Source organism: Amphiprion ocellaris, chromosome 8 (assembly GCF_022539595.1).
Source record: "Amphiprion ocellaris isolate individual 3 ecotype Okinawa chromosome 8, ASM2253959v1, whole genome shotgun sequence".
Classification (NCBI taxonomy): domain Eukaryota; kingdom Metazoa; phylum Chordata; class Actinopteri; family Pomacentridae; genus Amphiprion; species Amphiprion ocellaris.
In genome coordinates, this window is record NC_072773.1 from 32,984,397 (window position 1) to 33,003,158 (window position 18,762).

The following is an 18,762-nucleotide window of genomic DNA, read 5'->3' on the forward strand; positions in this document are numbered from 1 at the left end:
TGACGCTCTCTGGTGTTATTTACAGCCTCATTAATCCATTAGAATGATTCTAGAAGAGGAGTGTGAAACATGCGGCCCGTGGGACGACTTTGTAAGTGTAAAGATAACAGAGAAAGAATTAATTGCAAAGTGTAGATTTGTAAAACTGTAAATTTAAAATAATTTCTAGACCTTGACAAGTTCTTTTAATCATACAGCAAAATACTAGATTGCTCATTGTTCTTTTGTTGTTTTGCACCTCATTTTTGTAATATTTTGTCTTTTTTGTTGTTTTTTGTCCTTTTTTGTGTGACTTTTGTCATTTTGATCATAGAGTAAAATACTATATCATTCAGTTCCAGATACCCATGACTTAATGTTTTGCCCCTTTGTAGAAACACTTTAAGTTGTAATATGTAAATGATAAACTGAGGGATAATATTGCTGAAATTGTTCATAATATTTTGTTAAAAGATAGTTCCTTAAATGTGAAAATTTTCAGAATGTGCTTTTTTTTGCACCAAAACAAAAGAAAAATTTGGAGTTGTTGTTATTTATAGGGTATTATGGTCTGATTTTGCTGGTCACTTGACATCAAACTGGGCTGAATGTGTCCCCTGAACTAAAATGAGTTTGACACCCCTGGTCTAGACAATTCAAATTTCCACAAGGCAACACACACACACTGCACAGCCCTGTCCTACTCCAGACTGCATGCAGAGGGAATCGGCTGTGTCTGTCTGTAATCTCGGGGCCCACCCGTGCATGGCATCAGTTTGGTGCGAGTGGCGGGTGAGATAGAGGAACATATGACGCTGTGGTTCCCTTCACTTCCTGTTAAAATTATGCTCAACAGAAACAGCAACATGTGAAAGACAGACAAAAACCCCCGGATGCTATTTCAGAAGAGTGAGAAAAATGGACGACTCCTCAACCGTCTGAATCCTTCTGAATGAGATGGCTCAGTAGGTAAGCTTTATCACAATTTTACGCTCACAAAGCACCATTCTGCATTTGCATTATCTTACACTTTTGCCCCAGTCAGTAGTTGCCGGGGCCTAGTCTGTCACTGACAACTGTAGTACTACACTAGTGCTTCTAGAGCTGCTTTAACCTGGTTTGGACAGAAAATGCATCGCTCAGCCAACACCGAGCCCTACTAAATGTCAGAGATACTCTTAAAGCTTCACATTTCACTTCTTTGTATGCATACAGCTCATCAATTTAAAGCACAGCCTGGCGTTACAGATCACTAACTTTCCTTTTCTTTAAGCATGTGAAAGACTCTTGAGAATAAAATGTCAGGAGTGTTTGAGGAATCCAAATTTACACCACCCAGCTATGAGGACGTATTGCAGAGTGTTTTCTTTAAATTTGACACTTTAATAGACTCAGAAACCGATAGTTCACAGTTTCTTCGTGTGTAAGCCATCACATTGCACCTGCAATACTTACAAATCCTATTTTTAGCTGCCCATATCACCAGTAAATTTTAACCAACTATTTCTATTTAATCATTAGAACTAATTAGCTTCCTGTTACACTGTGATTGTAGGCTTGATGCAGCACAACAGCCGGAGGAGCTGCCATGGATCTCCTGGCCTTCAGTGGACTACAGCTCTTCCCAGAGAAAGAATTTGACCGATTGGTAGATTACAGAGCAGAGAAACGTGAGCATTTAAGAGGACGTAACAATGTGACTTCGTGCCGGAGCCCCACCAGAGGATTAGACACAGCACTGATAAAGCGTGAACTGAAGAAAAAGAGGCAGCAGGAGTTTTTGAGGAGGAGATCTGTGAGCCCAGAGCCGAGCAGCTCCAAGTCCATGGACCTTTCTTCAAGGAGAAGATCCTCTCCGGTTGGGTTTTCGACTACGCATTACAGTTTTAGCAGCAAGTCTGAGACGCTGCATAAAAATATGCAAAGTACTTCTAATGGACAAGCGGTGATGGTTTTAACAGCAAACAGCAGCATAACTGACGGGCCAAGCACCAGCAAATGGGTAAAAGAGTCTTTGAGCAGTTATATCACCTCGTCCGTTTTCAGTTTTCTGTCATTTTGAAAAATTCCAGCGTCTTCTTTTCTTTCCTCAGGCTTCATTATGGTCAGAACAGATATCCCTGGTGAAGCAAGAGAAAGGTCATTCAAAGAAGCAAGCGTCTACTTCCACACCAGTCATACAGGAATCAAGTCAGCACCGAATAAAAAGCACACATAGTAAAGATATTACTATTAATGGTAAGATTAGATAAGATTTTGAGTGGTTACTGTCAATTCTGTTTGATTTTTCATACTCACAATGCTGCTCTTCCCCAATCTCCTTCATAGTACAAAAGACAAGCACCAAAACATTAGTCCAAACTGAAAAGATTCACCAGAAATCGTCTGTGAAAACTGAAAAAAAGAAGACACTGCGAGAAACCGGTGTGCAGTCAGAGTGAGTTTCTGTCAATGCTCCTCAGAATCTAATTTAATCATTCAGCACTGTTCTAATAGGATGTTGTCTTCAATGCAGGTCGGGATTCGTCACTGTCAGGGAATCAGTAAGTTTCAAACTGCTGTTGTTTTTGTGTTGGATTTTAGATTACAAGGCTCAGGAGCAGACAGAGGTCATAAGTCAGGCTAAGGTTTAAGGTCAGGTCAGTGAGCATCAGAAGAGACGACTGATCAGGGTTAGGTTTGGGTTAATTTGTGGGGAAACGGACGACACATCCCAGGATCTACTCCTGAGCTTTGTAATCTAATACTAACCCTGTAATTATTTGATTCTTTAAAATCTAAATTGCAATGTTTCAACTGTTTTGAATGTCTCTTGTCACTCTCATAACAGGATGTTCAGAGATTAGAGGACTACTTACAGGTAAACCAATGAATTCCCATTCAAGCCTACCCTAAGCTGTGTTTTGTTATTCTTGTAGAGCAAGATACCTGGACAATGATGAAATTAGACATTGTTCATATAATAAACTTAAAGTAGAAATGAATAAGCAACATATTTCACTCAGATTGCTATGACCAGCAGCCATTCGAAGCTCATGTTGGCTAGTGTTAGTGAACTGTAGCTATGACTGTTGAACTAACATTAGTGATGGGTATTGGTAGCTTCATGACTGTAACACTACATTTTACATTTGCCATCACAGCTTGGTTTGAAATGAAAAGCAGCATAGTGGCTAGTTATAGCTAACTTAGCAAGATTTTGCTCTTTTTTAACAAAAAGTTGTACAACTGTCAGACTACATTTCACAATTATCATCACTACTTGGTCTCAACTGAGCAGCAGCTAGCATGTGGTGGCTACCGTTAGCTAATGTTAGCACACTTGAGCTAACTGACATTCCTGAGGTTTATTTGTCTTCATGATGGTTCTTGTTCTAGTATTACATTACATTTTGAAAATATGCTGTTGTTGCAGAATTATTATTTGTAGATACAGTGGCTGTTATTGTGTGAAATTTTTTGCTGTGTTTATATATTCTGAAGCTACTTGGTTTGAAATGAATAGCAGTTAGCATGTGGTAGTTAATGTTGGCTAATGTTAGCAGGCTTAAGCTAAACTTTTGCTGTCTAACTGAAATTTATGCAGTCTGTTTTCATAATGTTTCTTTGCTTGTGCTACTATTACCTTAGATTTTACAAATTTATCGCTAGTTCATAATAAACAGTAAGTTGACCATTAATGATGGACAGCGGTGACCTCATAACTCTCAACATTTACACTAATTTATACAACATCACTGCTTGGTTTGGAATGAGCAGCAGCTATCACTTGGTAGCTAATGTTAGCATACTTTAACTAGTCTGTGTTTATGTCTGTCTAACGGAACTGGTGGCTAATGTTGAAATCTGTCTTTGTACACTTCTCTATGTCATCATTAGAGACTGGCATAAAAATGTAATATCAGTCAATATTGTTTTTGGTTTTTTTTGCTTGTCATGAAAACCGATAAAATAATGCCTGGATTTCGCTGGCATTTACCAGACTCATAGAGGGAGGATGAAAGAATGTGAGTTGTTGTTTGAGACAATTAAAGAAAAATAAATATGGCATAAATATAGCATTTTTTTTCCATAACTTAAGCTGAAGTAGTTTTCTTATTTTGCACAGACAATGTTTACATTTGGAAAGCCTTGTTGCATTTGAGAATGCATCCAATGGGGCATCACAATAAACTTAGGCATGGTGTGTTAATTCCACGACAGGAGATATGTGATGCTACCTAAAATTAGTTAAATAAAACGCATACATCGGTATCGGTTGATATCGGAATCGGAAATTGAGAGTTGGACAATATCGGCATATCGGTTATTGGCAAAAAAGCCAATATCTGACATCCCTAGTCATCATTAACGGCTAATAAAGAAATGCATTATTTATTTCCTCTGATGCTACTTTAGAACTTGATAACTTACTTAGTGCCACAGTTTATTGACATATCAGGTAACAACTTTAACATAAGATGCCAGCTGTCTCTGGATGTGCTCAGGATTTGCATGTTGCTGTAGCTCTCTCTGGTCTGTGATTTTTTTTCTATCAGGAAGCCCTGTGGAGAGAGGAGGTCTTGAAGAAGAAGCTGGCAGCCCTCCAGGAGTGCACGACAAACCTCGTGAACTCTTCAAACAAAATATGGGCGGTAAGGCTGTTTATATTCATCAGACACTCCCCTGGTGTTTTACACTTACAGTTTCCAAATATCAAACACATATTTCTGTTTTTATAAGGTCACATTGTTGCTGGTACCCTGGTTGATATCACACTGAGCGTTTCTTTATCACAGTCGTGTACCCAGCAGTGTGACGGCTGCTGCCTCAGGAAGGCCTATGCAGTCTGTGGTTTAGAGCTTCCTGCTTCCGCTCTGGTCTCTACTGCATAGGACGAATGCAAGCTGTTGTTCTTATGCAGGAAGGGTGTGCCAATCAGTAGCTGTTATAGGTGCTATACATCCTCATTAGTGCTCTTTTGGCTGCTCTGACTGTAATGAATGAAGGGAAACTTTGGTGTTTCCCTTTTCTGTTTCAGCATTTTTATAATTTGTCCTGAACAGCGCTTGAACTAGTTTTATTTATTAAGTTTAAATAGCTCAGGCTTTTCATCTGTGAAAATTGTTTCCCACTAAGGTATGTTATTATTAGGCAACTCATGTTATTCTCCATATTTATAACAGTGTAATTATGCAGCACTTGAAACTGAGAGACTTCTTGAGGCTCACTGATGCTTAGTTCCCTCAGTGCAGCTGTGAGCACAGACTGTGAGACAATATGTTGTCATATATTTCGGTACATGAAGCATTCATTTTCCACCTGCAGGTTACAGCGTGACAGTCATTCATTTCCTCTCTAACCCACACAGTCTCGCTGCACTGAAGATCTGCTGAGAAACAAGATCAAGACTCTGGAGGCGCAGCTGCAAGTCTGTCTGCTGGTAAGAAGCAGTTAACAATCAACCAATGAAGATTGGAGTTGTACAGTAGGGTGATGTTTTTATATTGTTTTATTGAAACAAACACAACATTTAGTGTGACTTACACAGTCTGAGTGTTTATATATATGTATATATGTGTTTGTTGTTTTTTATTTTAAACAAACCAAACATTCCTTCCTATGACAAGCAGTCCTGCTCTACAGTATTCTGACAGTACTTTGCATTCAGTGATAGTGCACAGTCTACTGCATGTGCTCCTCTGTGGTTTTGGTTTGCATTTCACCCCATAATCATTTGAAGGTCTAACTCAGCAGTGTTGTGTCCCTGCAGAAGTTTCCGAAAGATGGAATGAAAAAACTGGTGGTGCAGATGGAGAAGCAGAGCCGGATGTACGAGGAGAAGGCCTTGGTCGCCCTGCAGAACACCATGCAGGAGAAAACAGAGGCACTCAGCAAGGCTGAGACACTGCAGGTCTGATGTCTAACTGAGGTTTTGGTGACCTGGAGCCAGGTTAAATACAATGTCCATACTGCAGCGGATTTTCTGAAGGTTTGTTGTATTTTTGCCAACAGAAAGCGCTCGTTACAGCAAAAGCAGAGGCACTGAGGTGGCAGAGCCTTTATGAGGAGCTGAAGCTGAGCTCTGGGCAGCTCAGGGAGAATCAATACCTCAGTAATGAACAGCTGCAACAACTGCACAGCCAAGTGGAGGTACGGTATACTGGGACAAAGTGCACGGTCAGAAGTTTGAATGTAAATGGTCGCGAAAAACACAAGTGTGTCTCGTTCAGCTGTCCAGATCCAGAGAGGACGAGCTGAGAGAGGAAGTGGTGTCATTAAGACAAGAAAAGCAGGAGCTGCAGTACAACATGTGCCTGCTGGAGGAGGACAACCAGACGTTAAGAGAAGAAATCCAGCAGCTAAGAGGCAAGACGTTAGAGTCGTGTTGTGCCAAGTGTCAGTGTGAAGGATCATGTGGCTCGTTTATTCAGTTTGCTTTCTCTTAGATGTCAGCGATGAAAGCCAGGACTTCATGATGCAGGAGAGTCTGACATCAGAGGAAGCAGAGCCACGGCTGACTGTGAGGAGAGACTCTCAGCTGGAGGAGCATCTCCGTCACACTCAGGAGAAACTCCAGCTCAAGGAGAGAGAGGTAAAGTGGGGACATGACGGTAAACTGTAGCGCTTTTACGAGATGCACTCAGAAGTGCCACACAAGTGAAGTGGATCCCAAAGCAGATATTAATGAATGCACAAGGTGAGGTAAAAATAATATTTCCCTCATTGACAGTTTATAGAAGGGTGCACAAACTGATGCACGACGCCTCGTCAGGGAAGATTTAAAATGGTAGAAGATTATGAAAAGTGCATCATTTAGATTTGTCAATTTTGCAGGCACAGAGAAATCAAATTCTGTATCGTGGCTAAAATGACATCTTAGCCTCCACTTGTGCATTCCAATGCATTGCTAAAATCTTTTCAAAAATGCAAGAAATCTGTTGAAGATTAAAGTTACCCCTTTGAGAAAAAAATTCTTTTGGCAGCTCTGACTTTAAATACACTGAAAAGATAAAGATGACCTGCATTGTAAATGTATTTCAAGTGGGTTGTAGCTAAATATAATCTGTATGTTCTTGTTCCATATGGTGTGTGTGTGTGTGTGTGTGTGTGTGTGCGCACGCAGTGTGAGGAGCTGCGGTCGGACCTGCATGCGATGGAGCAGGAGTGTCAGTCCAGCCAGGCCCGGCTGTCGCAGTGCAGAGACGAACTCCGGCAACTCAGCCACCACCGCAGGAGAACAGTGAGTAACGAGTGTGTGTGTGTGTGTGTGCGCGCGCGCGCGCGTGTGTGTGTGTGTGTGCGCGCGCGCGCGCGTGTGTGTGTGTGTGTGTGTGTGTGTGTGTGTGTGTGTGTGTGTGTGTGTGTGGACGTAGGGGAATGTGAGACTTAATGCCCTTGCAAAAAATTCTCATTTGCCCTCACATTGTCAGCCGGCCTCTTGACATTTACTACACCAAAATGCATTTGCAGCATTTTGGTTCATTGCTGCTGCAGTGACCACCTGAACAGCTGCAACACAACATCAGAAGGGTCAATATATAATTGTGGGACTTTTTGTAACATAGTTGACAGGTATCATAGTTGATATTTTAGCTGTTTTCAAGCCTAAAATCAACATGGCCACCTATAACCAAACACCACATGGCATTTTTACAGAAAGATTCTTCTAAATATCATATATACAATTGAGTAAAATTGATATTGAAAGTTATTTGTAAAGATATTGTAGTAAACCTGTTGACATGCCATAAATCCACACTTGACTCACACACTACTTTATATTAAATAACTCAGAAAGCCTTGGAGTCTGGCCAGTCTTTTCTTCAGGAGGAAATGACATCATGTGGAGCAGGTCATGTGATCTGGAATTAACACACTTCCTTGAGAAGTGTTTTTGTAACGGGGAACTTAGTGGAAAGTGATTTCTGGGACACAGATACAATTTGATATTTTTTGTTATAAAATAACATAAAAACAGAAAATAACTCAGTAAGAGACCAAATTATCATAAAAAGAGACAAAATGACCCCAAGCAGACTGATAATGATTAAATTAAAAATGACCACAGAGAGACTCAAACTGACAAAGAAACAAAATGACCAAAAAAGGCTCAAAAAGACACAAAATGACCACAGAAAAACACAAAATGACTCAATGAGACACATATACATATCATATAAAGATACAAAATGATGAGAGACACACAAAATAACTACAAAAGTTGCAAAATGACCACAGACACACATAATGACCACAAAACATCTAAAATTACCACAAACAGACTGAAAAGGGCCACAAAGGGCCACAAAATGACTACAAAAAGATCTAAAATGAAAATGACCAAAAAAGAAACAAAATGAGCATGAAGACACGCAAAACAACCACAAAAAGACACAACATGACCACAAAAACAGACAAAATGACAAAAAAATGACACAAAATGACCACAGAAAAACACAAAATGACTCAGTGAGACAGATAATTATCATATAAAGATACAAAATGACAAGAGACACAAAATAACTACAAAAAATTGCAAAATGACCATAAAAACATCTAAAATTATCACAGACTGAAAACTGCCACAAAGGGCCGCAAAATGACCACAAAAATGCTCAAAATGACCACAAAAAGATCTAAAATGCCCACAAAACAGTCTAAAAATGACCAAAAAAGAAACAAAATGACCATTAAAGACACACAAAACAACCATAAAAAGACGCAACATGACCACAAAAACGATAGAAATGATAAAAATAATTATCATATTAAGTCACAAAATGACGAGAGACAGACATAGTAACTACAAAAAACTTGCAAAATGACCACAAAGCACCTAAAATGATCACAAACAGACTGAAAACGGCCACAAAAATGCACAAAATTACCACAAAAGACCTAAAATGCCCACAGAACAGACTGAAAATGACCCAAAAAGAAACAAAATGAGCAGGTCATGTGATCTGGAATTAACACACTTCCTTCAGAGGTGTTTTTGTAATGGGGAATTTAGTTGAAAGTGATTTCTCTCACACAGATACAATTTGTTATTTTCCATATAAAATTTGATATATTGGCAAAAAAGAAACATCTGTCATGATTATCTCAACTTAATAAAAAGGACACAATCAAAACTATTTTTGAATAAGCTCATTTTATTATTGTTTAGTTAATTAGAAGGTGGTTGTTATTAAATTTGGATGGTTATTTAGTTGACATTTTAGTGATTTCCAGTCATTTTTTTATTAATAAGTGATTATTTCCATCATAAATAATTATTTCCCTTCTCTCCGTTTAGACGCCGGGCGGCTCCTGGTGGAAGCTGGTTGTGATCTTCCTTCTGCTCCTCGCTGCAGCAGGAGTCGTCATGTTGTGGTTGTGGCATCCTGATTTCAGGGAGCAAGTTGAAGACCTTTACTCCGACATAGAGACACGTATCGAAGACTATCTCATGGAAATGGCTGCTCCTCGATACTCGGGCTGTTTTAGACCGATATGATACCGTCACTCAGGAGTTTACGTGTAGTTTTTATTGTTGTTGCTTTTGTTTTAAAATAACATTTTTACAGAATGTAGTTTGCTGATATGTTTGTATTTTATATGTTTTTAAAATTGGAACTAAAGTTTGTGTGAAGTGAGATAAAGTTGTGAGTTTATGTGTGCTAAAGGTTCAAATACAAATGCATAAAAAAAAGCAGCAGTGCTTGTTTGTGATGTTTTCAAGCTGCTTGTAGCTCACAGCTTTTACAGAAACTGTGAGTCTAAATTTCACAACAGGAGAAAAATAATAAGTTTCTCTTGTGTTGTAAGTGGCTCATTTAGTCAACAGCACAACCGTGAATTATTAAAAAGCCTTATTTTTTTGTGAATAATTTGTTTGAGTGTCCTGCACTAGACATCAATTAAAAAAACACATGGAAGTCAGAAAACAGATTTAAGAAATTTCCCACTATGAAAAGTATAATTTAGCAAATTTTTGAGGCAAGAAAATGACTCTCTGTAACATCGCATTTTCTGCAACATAAATAAAAATCTAATAGAAATTAAAATAAAAACTAAACATTCAAGCAGTACTTTGAGTTGTTGTGGTGGTGAAGTTACATCAGTTCTATGGGGGGTATCAGGGAATTTAGTAGGTTTAGAATCAGTGTTGCTGAAAAAGGCACTAAAAACACAAGGCATTGAGAAATTTTCATGATAAATAACAATATGGTTAAAAACTGGTTGTCATTTTTCTGAAAAAACAGTTATAACCTTAATCAGAATATCGACTGATATTAATCAAAATGTTTTTCACATTCAGCTGTATAGTTACTGTTCTGCTAACACAACATCCAATTACAAAATTTAATTAAATGCAAAACAGTTGTGAATCACACACTACGAAATTATGTTAAAACATGCATATAACTTAGCACACAGGCATTTCTTAGAGTGTGTATATTATTCCACAGTGCATCTCATATTTCTCAGTAGGACATGATAATACTTTTATATTTTTACTTAAGTAGGATTTTAAATGCAGTAATTCTAGTTGGAACTTTGTGTTTTTACGTTGTTGTGTTCATTTCTGTAAAGCTGAACTAACTGAAGTGTGTATTTTACACCTGTAAGTGTGAAACTCCTCACAGTCTTTAAAAAGCTCCAGAGTTTGCGGTTGTGCGGATTACAGGATGTTGTGGCGTCTCTGAGATGTGCTTGTTGGAAAATACTGGAATTTTCATTGAGAGAAAACACAAATCAGCTAAGAGGAGCCACACTCACTCAAGCCATGACAGTTAAGCCCACACCTTTATTCACCTTTAACCTTTTTTTGTCCCGGTGATCTGATGAGTGAGTTCTATTGGGCAGCTCCCATGCACAGACTGATGCATGTTGTAGTAATTTCCACACAAATGTTCATGAAACCGATCGCCATGACGCACGGCAGCATCTATTGTCTGATTACACTCAAACTTAGAGACAAAGCTGAGTTGGACGGAGTCATTGTTCATCGCATTCAGTGGTTTTAACCGTTCCAGATAAAGCTCCATTCTCAGCAGGCCACTGACGCAGCACATCCACCACACACATCTGTTTACCTGCATGTTCCCCAAATACACCAGCGCCCATTGAAGAGATGGATCTTTGCTGGCCTGAGGTCAGTCACCCACCGACAGGCTGGCTGAAGGTAAGAGGCTGCGGCTGGAAGTTTCTGTAACACGTTTCACAACGAGACAAACTGGCAAAGTGGTTGCCACATCCTCTTTGTCCCTCCAGAGCAACACTAGACTGCAAGATGAGGACTGCGGGGCTGCTGGTTGTTGTGGGTCTGTGTGCGTTAAACATCACGTCTTCCCTGAAAATCTGCGCTTTTAATGTTCAGAGCTTTGGAGAGTCAAAGGCAAACAACAAGAAGGTTATGGGGATTCTGCTGAAGGTACTTTACTGATTTTAACCCTCGTGTCGTCCTGCGGGTCAAACTGACCCGTTTTAAAGTTTGAAAATGTGGAAAAAATATATTTTCACAGTGAAAATTTCCACATTTTCAACATTTTTTGGAACTTTTTGAACATGTTTTGGTAGAAAAAAAGAAATGTTAAAAAAAAAAAAAGAAATGTTACTTTAGGAACATTCACATAAAAATCAACCAAAATCCAGCGAAATTCGCTGGATTTTGGTTGATTTTTTTTCCCGGATGTTCTTAAAGAAAATATTAGAAGTTTTACTGATATATATGGAATCATTTTAGATATTTTTAGGATTTTTTGGAAGATATTTATTCATTTTTTGAAAATATTTACAATTTAAATTCTTTTTTAATTTTTAAAATTTTTATTTCTTGCCAAATTTGGGGATTTTTTTTTTAAATTTAAACTTTTAAGGGAAATTTTTAAAGAATTTTTGGAATTTTCTTCCTGAAGATTTTGCAATTTTTTATAAATTTGGGGATTTTTTTTGCTGAATTTTTGGATTTTTTTCAGAGAAAGGAACAATATTTTTTGGTGCCTGTAAATGAGGACAACAGGAGGGTTAACAGTCACAACTGGAGCAGCACTCATACAGAACTAACCACCTGATGGATCTCATATTGCTGTTTTTTTTGCTCCCAAGATTCTTTCTCGCTGTGACTTGTGTCTAATTCAGGAGGTTCGAGACTCTAAAGGAGAAGCAATACAAGCTTTGGTTAAAGCTCTGAACAGGTGTGAGCTTTTATGTTCTAAAAGTGATGAATCTTCTGTCACATTTAACGATATCTCACTCAACAGCAGCTTTATTCATGTTGTCGTCAGCAGATTTGACGAATACAACTCCTATTCTTATGTGGAGAGCGAAAGGCTGGGCAGGAAGACCTACAAGGAGCAGTATGTCTACATTTACAGGTAACCAGAGCTGCAGATCAAAAGTATACTTGGACCAACATGACGTCCCTAACGGCGTCTCCTCTGTCATCACCTCCAGAAACGACGTGCTGCAGGTCAAAGAGCTTTATCAGTACCCTAAACTGGAAGGAGATGGTGCCAATGAGACTGATGTTTTCTCCAGAGAGCCGTTCATCGTCCGCTTTAACTCCCCGACTACATGTAAGATTAACTGGAAAGACGTCTCTGGATTTAAACAGGAAACTAAACATCGCACCAGTTCAAGTTAAAGTCCCGGGTATGATCTTAAGAAAGTGTAACGAGGTCGGATGTAGAGATCTGTCTAGTTATTTAACGTCTTAATCAGGACCTATTTTCGACAAAGTCTGAATAAATCAAACATTATTTAACCTTCGTGTCGTCCTGCGGGTGAAAATTTACCCGTTTTAAAGTTTGAAAACATGGGGGAGAAAAAAAATATTTTCACAGTGAAACTTCTGATGTCCACATTTTCAACATTTTAGGGAAATCTTGGAACATTTTTTGGTGGAAAAAATAAATGTTAAAAATGTTTAAGAACATTCACATAAAAACCAACCAAAATCCAGCGAATTTCACTGGATTTTGGTTGATTTTTATTTGAATGTTCTTAAGAGAATATTAGAAGTCTTACTAATATATATGTAATCACTTTAGATACTTTTAGGATTTTTTTGGAAGATTTTCAATATTTTTTTTCAAAACATTTACAAGAATTTTCTTGCCAAATTTAGTTTTTGTTTTTTGTTTTTTTTTTAAATAAAACTTTTAAGGGAAACTTTGAAGGAATTATTGGAATTTTCTTCCTGAAGGTTTTGCAAATTTTCAGAAATTTGGGGAAATTTTTGGTGGAATTTTTGGATTTTTTTCAGACAAGGAAACTATATTTTTTGATGCCCATAAATGAGGACAACAGGAGGGTTAGACTAAAAGAAAACTGGGTTTATGGAGTAACTGCATCTCAAATAAATGTACAGATTTTACTCATAACATTCAGTAAAAAAGTGTCGTAATCACATTACATTCATCTGTAACACAGCAAGGCACCACACTAGTAATCACATTACAATTACTGATGAGTTACTTCCTTTTTTGATGTCGAGCTGCAAACTGCTAGTTTCATCTGTAGTCTGTGAAGCTTGGGCTTGTTTTTGCCATGGATTTATGGTTAAGGAGAATGTGTTCTTTCAAACATTATTCAAACTTTTAGATAATGTTGTTTGAACGTCCGCTGCTTATTGGAAAGTACACGAGAAAAGCACTAATTGAAGATGCGTTGCTCCATTAAAATCTTTGTTTTCAGTGGTGAAGGACTTTGTCTTGATAGGACAACATACCTGCCCCAAAACTGCCATGAAGGAGATGGATGAGCTCTATACTGTCTTCAAAGGGATGTACAAGAAATGGAAGACTGAGGTAGGTTCAATCACATCATCATTTTGCTCTTTTGTGTTTGTTTATACACTGCCTGGCCAAAAAAAAAAGTCACCACCTAGATTTAACTAAACAAATAGGTAAGAGCCTTCCAATGGATAATTACTGCAGTGATTAAACAACTTATTTAACTCTAGCTGATGCAGTGAGGAGCTTCTCATTTCTTAAATGTTGGAAGACATATCCTGTGGTCATGGAAAGGATGTTAATCTGTCTCAGAAGGGTCAAATTATTGGCCTGAATCAAGCAAAGAAAACAACTAAGGAGATTTCTGAAACTATTAAAACCTGAAGGATAGTGGAGAACTATCATCTTCCAGGAACAGCTCTGAGATGATTGTAGGAAATCAGTAGAACTCACGGCTATGTTTAATAGTGAAAGTCAGAGCATGTCCAAACGCACAGTGCGAAAGGAAACTCAAAGGATTGGGACTAAACAGTTGTAGCTCTAAGAAAACCACTGATCAGCAAGGCTAATCAGAAAAAAAGGCTTCAGTTTACTAGGTAGCATAAAGATTGGACTCTGGAGCAATGAAAGAAGGTCATGTGGTCTGATGAGTCCAGATTTACCCTGTTCCAAAGTGATGGGGGCATCAGGGTAAGAAGAGAGGCAGATGAAGTGATGAACTCATCACGGCTAGTGTCTACCAGCCTGTGGGGGTTAGAGTTATGATCTGGGGTTGGTCAGGTTCAGCAACATTATGTTCCCAAAGAATGAGGTCAGCTGACTACCTGAAAATACTGAATGACCAGGTCTTTCTATCAGTGGAGTTTTTCTTCCCTGATGTCATGGACATGTTCCAAGATGACGATGCCAGGATTCATGGGGCTCACATTGAGAATGAGTGGATCATGGAGTATTAGACGTCATTTTCACACATGGATTGTCCTCCACAGAGTCCAGACCTCAGCCCCATTGAGAATCTTTGGGATGTTCTGAAGAAGACTTTGTGCAGCGGTCCGACTCTCCCATCGTAAGATCTTGGTTAAAAATTAATGCAACTCTGGACAGGAGTAAATGATGTGACACTGCAGAAGCTAGAAGAGTACCACACTCAAAGCTAAAGGCAGTCCAACAAAATATTCGAGTTTTTTTTTTGGCTGGGCAGTGTATCTTGATCTGAGCTCCTCAGTTTGACATTATGTTGGTTTCCGTTTTCTACATTGATTTATGAGTGTTTTCATGGTTTTGAACTTCCCCTTTTGCTTCCTTTTCATTCACAACAGAACGTGATGATCTTGGGGGACCTGAACGCCGACTGCAGCTACGTCACCATCAAGGGCTGGAAGGCCGTTCGCTTGAGGAGTGACCCCAGTTTTCACTGGTTAATTGGAGACGACCAAGACACCACAGTCAGGCTGAAGACCCATTGTGCTTATGACAGGTCAGTGATGTTTTTTTCACATATTACGATCACAAGTGCTTTTGTTATGTCTTGTAATATGGTTTCCACGTGTTCAAACAGGATCATCGTACACGGACGGGAGATCATTTCCGGTGTAGTTCCAGGTTCAGCTCAACCGTTCAACTTTAAAGAGAATTTCCATCTCACTGAAGCAGAGGTAAACCTGTCAAAGAAATATTATTCTTCAGGTTTATGCTCAACATTGTATTAATTGTGTTCTCTTGATGGGACTTCAGGCTCTTGAAGTGAGTGACCACTTTCCTGTAGAAGTTGACCTGAAGCCCAACCACCGCTACCTCCTCCGCCACGAGCTGTAGGCTGCTCAGCATCAACATCATGAAAAGTTTGATTTAAAACTGTAGTTTTAATTTATTTTAATGAATAAATCAATTGAATCAAAACAGAATCTTCACTGAGAGTTGTGTAACGATTCTAATTCATCATCAGTTGAGTTGTTTCAGCTTGAACTTGAACTTTGTGTTCGACTGCTGCCGTTTATGTCGCGCGTCTGAAACCAAAACCACATCAAAGCTGACATCATTTCATGAGCTCACGAAGGTACGTCCCTACGGCAACAGAAAACACAGAACATTGTTTTTGTAAGTTTACTGGAAAAACCTGAGAAATTGTCTTCCATCTTCATCTTTTATGGTAGGTTTACATCCCATTCACACGATTGTCATGCATTCATTTAAAATTGTTTGGTTTTAAAGCGTAACTTATGCAGAGTCTGGTCGGCAGGAAGCATCTTGCAGCAGCAGCAGACGAGAGCTGCTTCATTCTCTCTTCCTTTTTGAAATAGGACATTATCTAAAGGCAATGCATTCATTTTTGTCTTGTTTTACTCCACATATAACTCACTGATTTGTCTGTTTCAAAGATGGAAGGTTTTGCTGATCTCCTTACGGATGCATTTTCAGGTAAGTAATACATCTTGGTTATTCTGTTTTTTGTTTTTGTATTTTTTTTTAAACTATTTACAGAAGGGCATTTTTGTAAGATGATGGTGTTTTCACAGAGACATCAGTTCCATCAATTCCCGATGGAGATTTGGACTTTGAGAGTTTAAATTTGGATGAAAAGTGTGATGAAGACGAAAACTTAGCAGAGACAGACGGGGCTCTGCTCCAGGAAGCAGCTGACGAAACTGCAGTTTTGTTTGGCAAGGAAGCTGAAGATGCGTCGTACTCGGCTGAAAATGAAGTCTGTGAAGATGATAAAAGCGATGAGGAGGACTTTGCTGGGGTCAGAACACCAGAGGAGCATTGCACAAGCTCAGATGGAGATTCTGAACAGGAGGATTCTGTCTCTGGAGAAGATGAAGATAATGAAGAGGAGGAGGAGGAGGGAACGGTGGAGGAACCGGGGGATTTGTTGATGTCTGTTCACTGCGATGATGAGCTCCACGATGGTGATAAAGAGGACAGGATCTTTGCTGAGGGACAACCTCTGGCCCCGGAGGCTGCCGAAAATCCTCAAGTTAGAAACGAGGAGCAAGGTGAGGCTGAGAGCGATGAGGAGGAGGAGGACGAGGAGGAGGAAGAGGAAGAGGAGGCCTATTTTGGGAAACTCCCTGAAGATGGCAGTGAGATGACGATAAAAGGTGTTGGAGCTGAAGAGGACGAGCAAGAAAAGGTAGAAGAGAAGCAAGAGGACTCATCTGATCCCGAGTGGGAGGGCATGAAAATCGAACAGGAAGAAAATGCTCAGGAGGTCGAAAGTCCTTACGGGGATGAACCTGCGAAGGCCGGCTCGGAGTTTCCGTCCATATCTCTGCAAAATCTGCAGGATCTCATCGCTGAAGTTGACAGCGAGGAAAGTGTGGAGAAAATGAAGGATTTCTCAGGGGAGGAGCACCAGGAGGCAGGCGAGAGCTTTGCAGATTACCCCTCGGACTTTTCTTCTTGTGAATACGCAGAAGATGGAGGAAAAAGTCAGGAGAGCAAGAAAAACGCCTCACTTTGTGCGTCTGAATGCGACTCAGATGCACGACAGCAGGACATGAGTCTGGAAAGAGATGCGGCAGATTTAACGTGCGATGAGGATGCCGACAGGAAGGAAGATGACGATCTGTATGGCAGAGATTTAGAGATGGAGGCTGATCGGTTGATGAGTCTGGGCGGACAAGAAACTGAGCGTTTTTTGGGCAACGATGATGGAGAGGATGCAGATTGGAGTGGCTCCTACAGCTCCAGCGACGAGGAGTTCCAACCGAGGAGGAACAACGAAGAACTTTTAGACAACATGTGCCTTCAAGAACCTGAAAAGAGCAATCCCAATGTCGGCAGCAGCACCGAGGACCATCACAACACCAAAGCAGAGCCGGCAGATTACCTCAGCTGGGAGTTTGATGTGTTAAAAACTGACGACCTTCTGTCTGAGTACCTGTTTGAGGACCCAGAGAAGGCGGGAACACCTTACGAAGACGCAAATCGGCGTCCAGAAGAAGACGACAACTGCTACTCTGTGGTACAAAGAGAGGACAGCAGAACCACGAGCTCCTCCTACCAGGGTTCCCTCGATGACGACTTCTTCTTCAACGCCGGACTCGAGGCCTCAGGCGCCACCGAGCTGGGAGCGCTGGGAGAAGACGAGTACGAAGAGGAGAGGAACTGGGAACAAGAGCAGGAGAGGATCAAGGCTTTCTACAAGTTTTACGACGACAGCGACGAGGAGAACGGAAAAGAAGGTGAGCGGTGATGAGACAGTCTGATTCTGAACGAGCTTTTCCATAATTAATCAGTTTCCGTTTGTTTTTCAGGGAGGCAGATAAAAGTTCAGTTCTGCGCGGATCCATTATCTCGAGTTATTCATTATGAAACTGACAGGTGAGCAGAATCCCTCGTGATTCATTTTCTCGTGAAAAGCACAAAGCAAAACCTGTTTCCTCTTTTCTCAGCAGTGACAGAGATTCACTCAGCAGCTCCTCAGACAGGGAGGAGAACCCGAGCTCTGCAGAAACGTCTGACGTAAGAAAACCATCACGAGCGCACAATTAGCAGCACGCACACATTGCTACACACTCACCTGCTTTATCTGTTCCCAGGAACCCAAGGAACCTGAAGACATCCTGCAAAGGAGACCTGCTTGTGATCCTCCAAACGTGCAGCTAACAGAGACCATACCAGACATCAGCACCACACAAACCTGCACAGGAAAACACAAAGTATGAACTCTCTGGCCTTCACTCGACGTTCATTCAGTTTGTTTGGACTTTTTCTCACCTCTCTGCTCTGTCCTTTGTTTCTGCAGTGCCTCAGCCCACTGAAGCTGATGCTGAAGATGGGTCTGGTGACGGCGACGGGGCTCCTCATGTTCTGGTTGACCACAGACCAAGCAGACTGGATCAGAGAGATTTTCTTCTTCTAGTTCTCATGCTCATATTTTTCTTTTTTAGCTGTTAAATCTTGTTTATAAGCTTACACAAGGATGATTTGTAAAGAAGTGAAGCTCCAGACATTTAAACTTCTACAGGACACAAACATGTATTGTTACTTTTAATATGCAACCGTGTGTTTAATAAAGATCTATCTTTTTTTTAAAGTGATCCTGATGCGTTTGAATGAAATATAGGTAAGTTGT

The 18,762-nt window shown here is 39.9% G+C and overlaps 3 protein-coding genes across 8 annotated transcripts; all 3 read left to right on the forward strand.

The window, feature by feature from the left end:
• The first annotated feature begins 72 nt into the window (after positions 1-72).
• Positions 73-10,028, forward strand: LOC111570056 (TRAF3-interacting JNK-activating modulator). Of its 3 annotated transcripts, XM_023272584.3 has the most exons (15): positions 73-91; positions 836-948; positions 1,535-1,981; positions 2,073-2,217; positions 2,308-2,416; positions 2,495-2,522; positions 2,810-2,839; positions 4,518-4,613; positions 5,330-5,401; positions 5,732-5,872; positions 5,974-6,111; positions 6,192-6,327; positions 6,408-6,553; positions 7,085-7,201; positions 9,260-10,028. In XM_023272584.3, exons 3-15 carry the CDS (start codon positions 1,568-1,570, stop codon positions 9,458-9,460), a joined length of 1,773 nt encoding a protein of 590 aa, XP_023128352.2. In that variant the 5' UTR covers positions 73-91; positions 836-948; positions 1,535-1,567; the 3' UTR covers positions 9,461-10,028. The 3 variants fall into 3 exon arrangements, with proteins under 3 accessions (XP_023128352.2, XP_035805129.2, XP_023128353.2); XM_035949236.2 differs by lacking the exon at positions 73-91 and having other exon boundaries at positions 801-948; XM_023272585.3 differs by lacking the exon at positions 73-91 and having other exon boundaries at positions 817-944.
• A 969-nt stretch (positions 10,029-10,997) lies between these two features.
• dnase1l1l (deoxyribonuclease I-like 1-like) lies at positions 10,998-15,586 on the forward strand. 2 transcript variants are annotated; one of them, XM_023272576.3, is made up of 9 exons: positions 10,998-11,131; positions 11,221-11,380; positions 12,055-12,143; positions 12,237-12,323; positions 12,403-12,524; positions 13,645-13,757; positions 15,002-15,159; positions 15,241-15,337; positions 15,417-15,586. In XM_023272576.3, exons 2-9 carry the CDS (start codon positions 11,240-11,242, stop codon positions 15,495-15,497), a joined length of 888 nt encoding a protein of 295 aa, XP_023128344.1. In that variant the 5' UTR covers positions 10,998-11,131; positions 11,221-11,239; the 3' UTR covers positions 15,498-15,586. The 2 variants fall into 2 exon arrangements, with proteins under 2 accessions (XP_023128344.1, XP_035805125.1); XM_035949232.2 differs by having other exon boundaries at positions 12,088-12,143.
• A 102-nt stretch (positions 15,587-15,688) lies between these two features.
• On the forward strand, positions 15,689-18,727 carry si:dkey-183p4.10 (ABC transporter F family member 4). Of its 3 annotated transcripts, none has more exons than XM_023272571.3 (7): positions 15,689-15,831; positions 16,061-16,100; positions 16,199-17,869; positions 17,942-18,008; positions 18,080-18,149; positions 18,227-18,346; positions 18,433-18,727. In XM_023272571.3, exons 1-7 carry the CDS (start codon positions 15,829-15,831, stop codon positions 18,547-18,549), a joined length of 2,088 nt encoding a protein of 695 aa, XP_023128339.2. In that variant the 5' UTR covers positions 15,689-15,828; the 3' UTR covers positions 18,550-18,727. The 3 variants fall into 3 exon arrangements, with proteins under 3 accessions (XP_023128339.2, XP_054868945.1, XP_023128340.3); XM_055012970.1 differs by having other exon boundaries at positions 18,083-18,149; XM_023272572.3 differs by lacking the exon at positions 15,689-15,831 and having other exon boundaries at positions 15,856-16,100.
• The last annotated feature ends 35 nt before the right edge of the window (positions 18,728-18,762 follow it).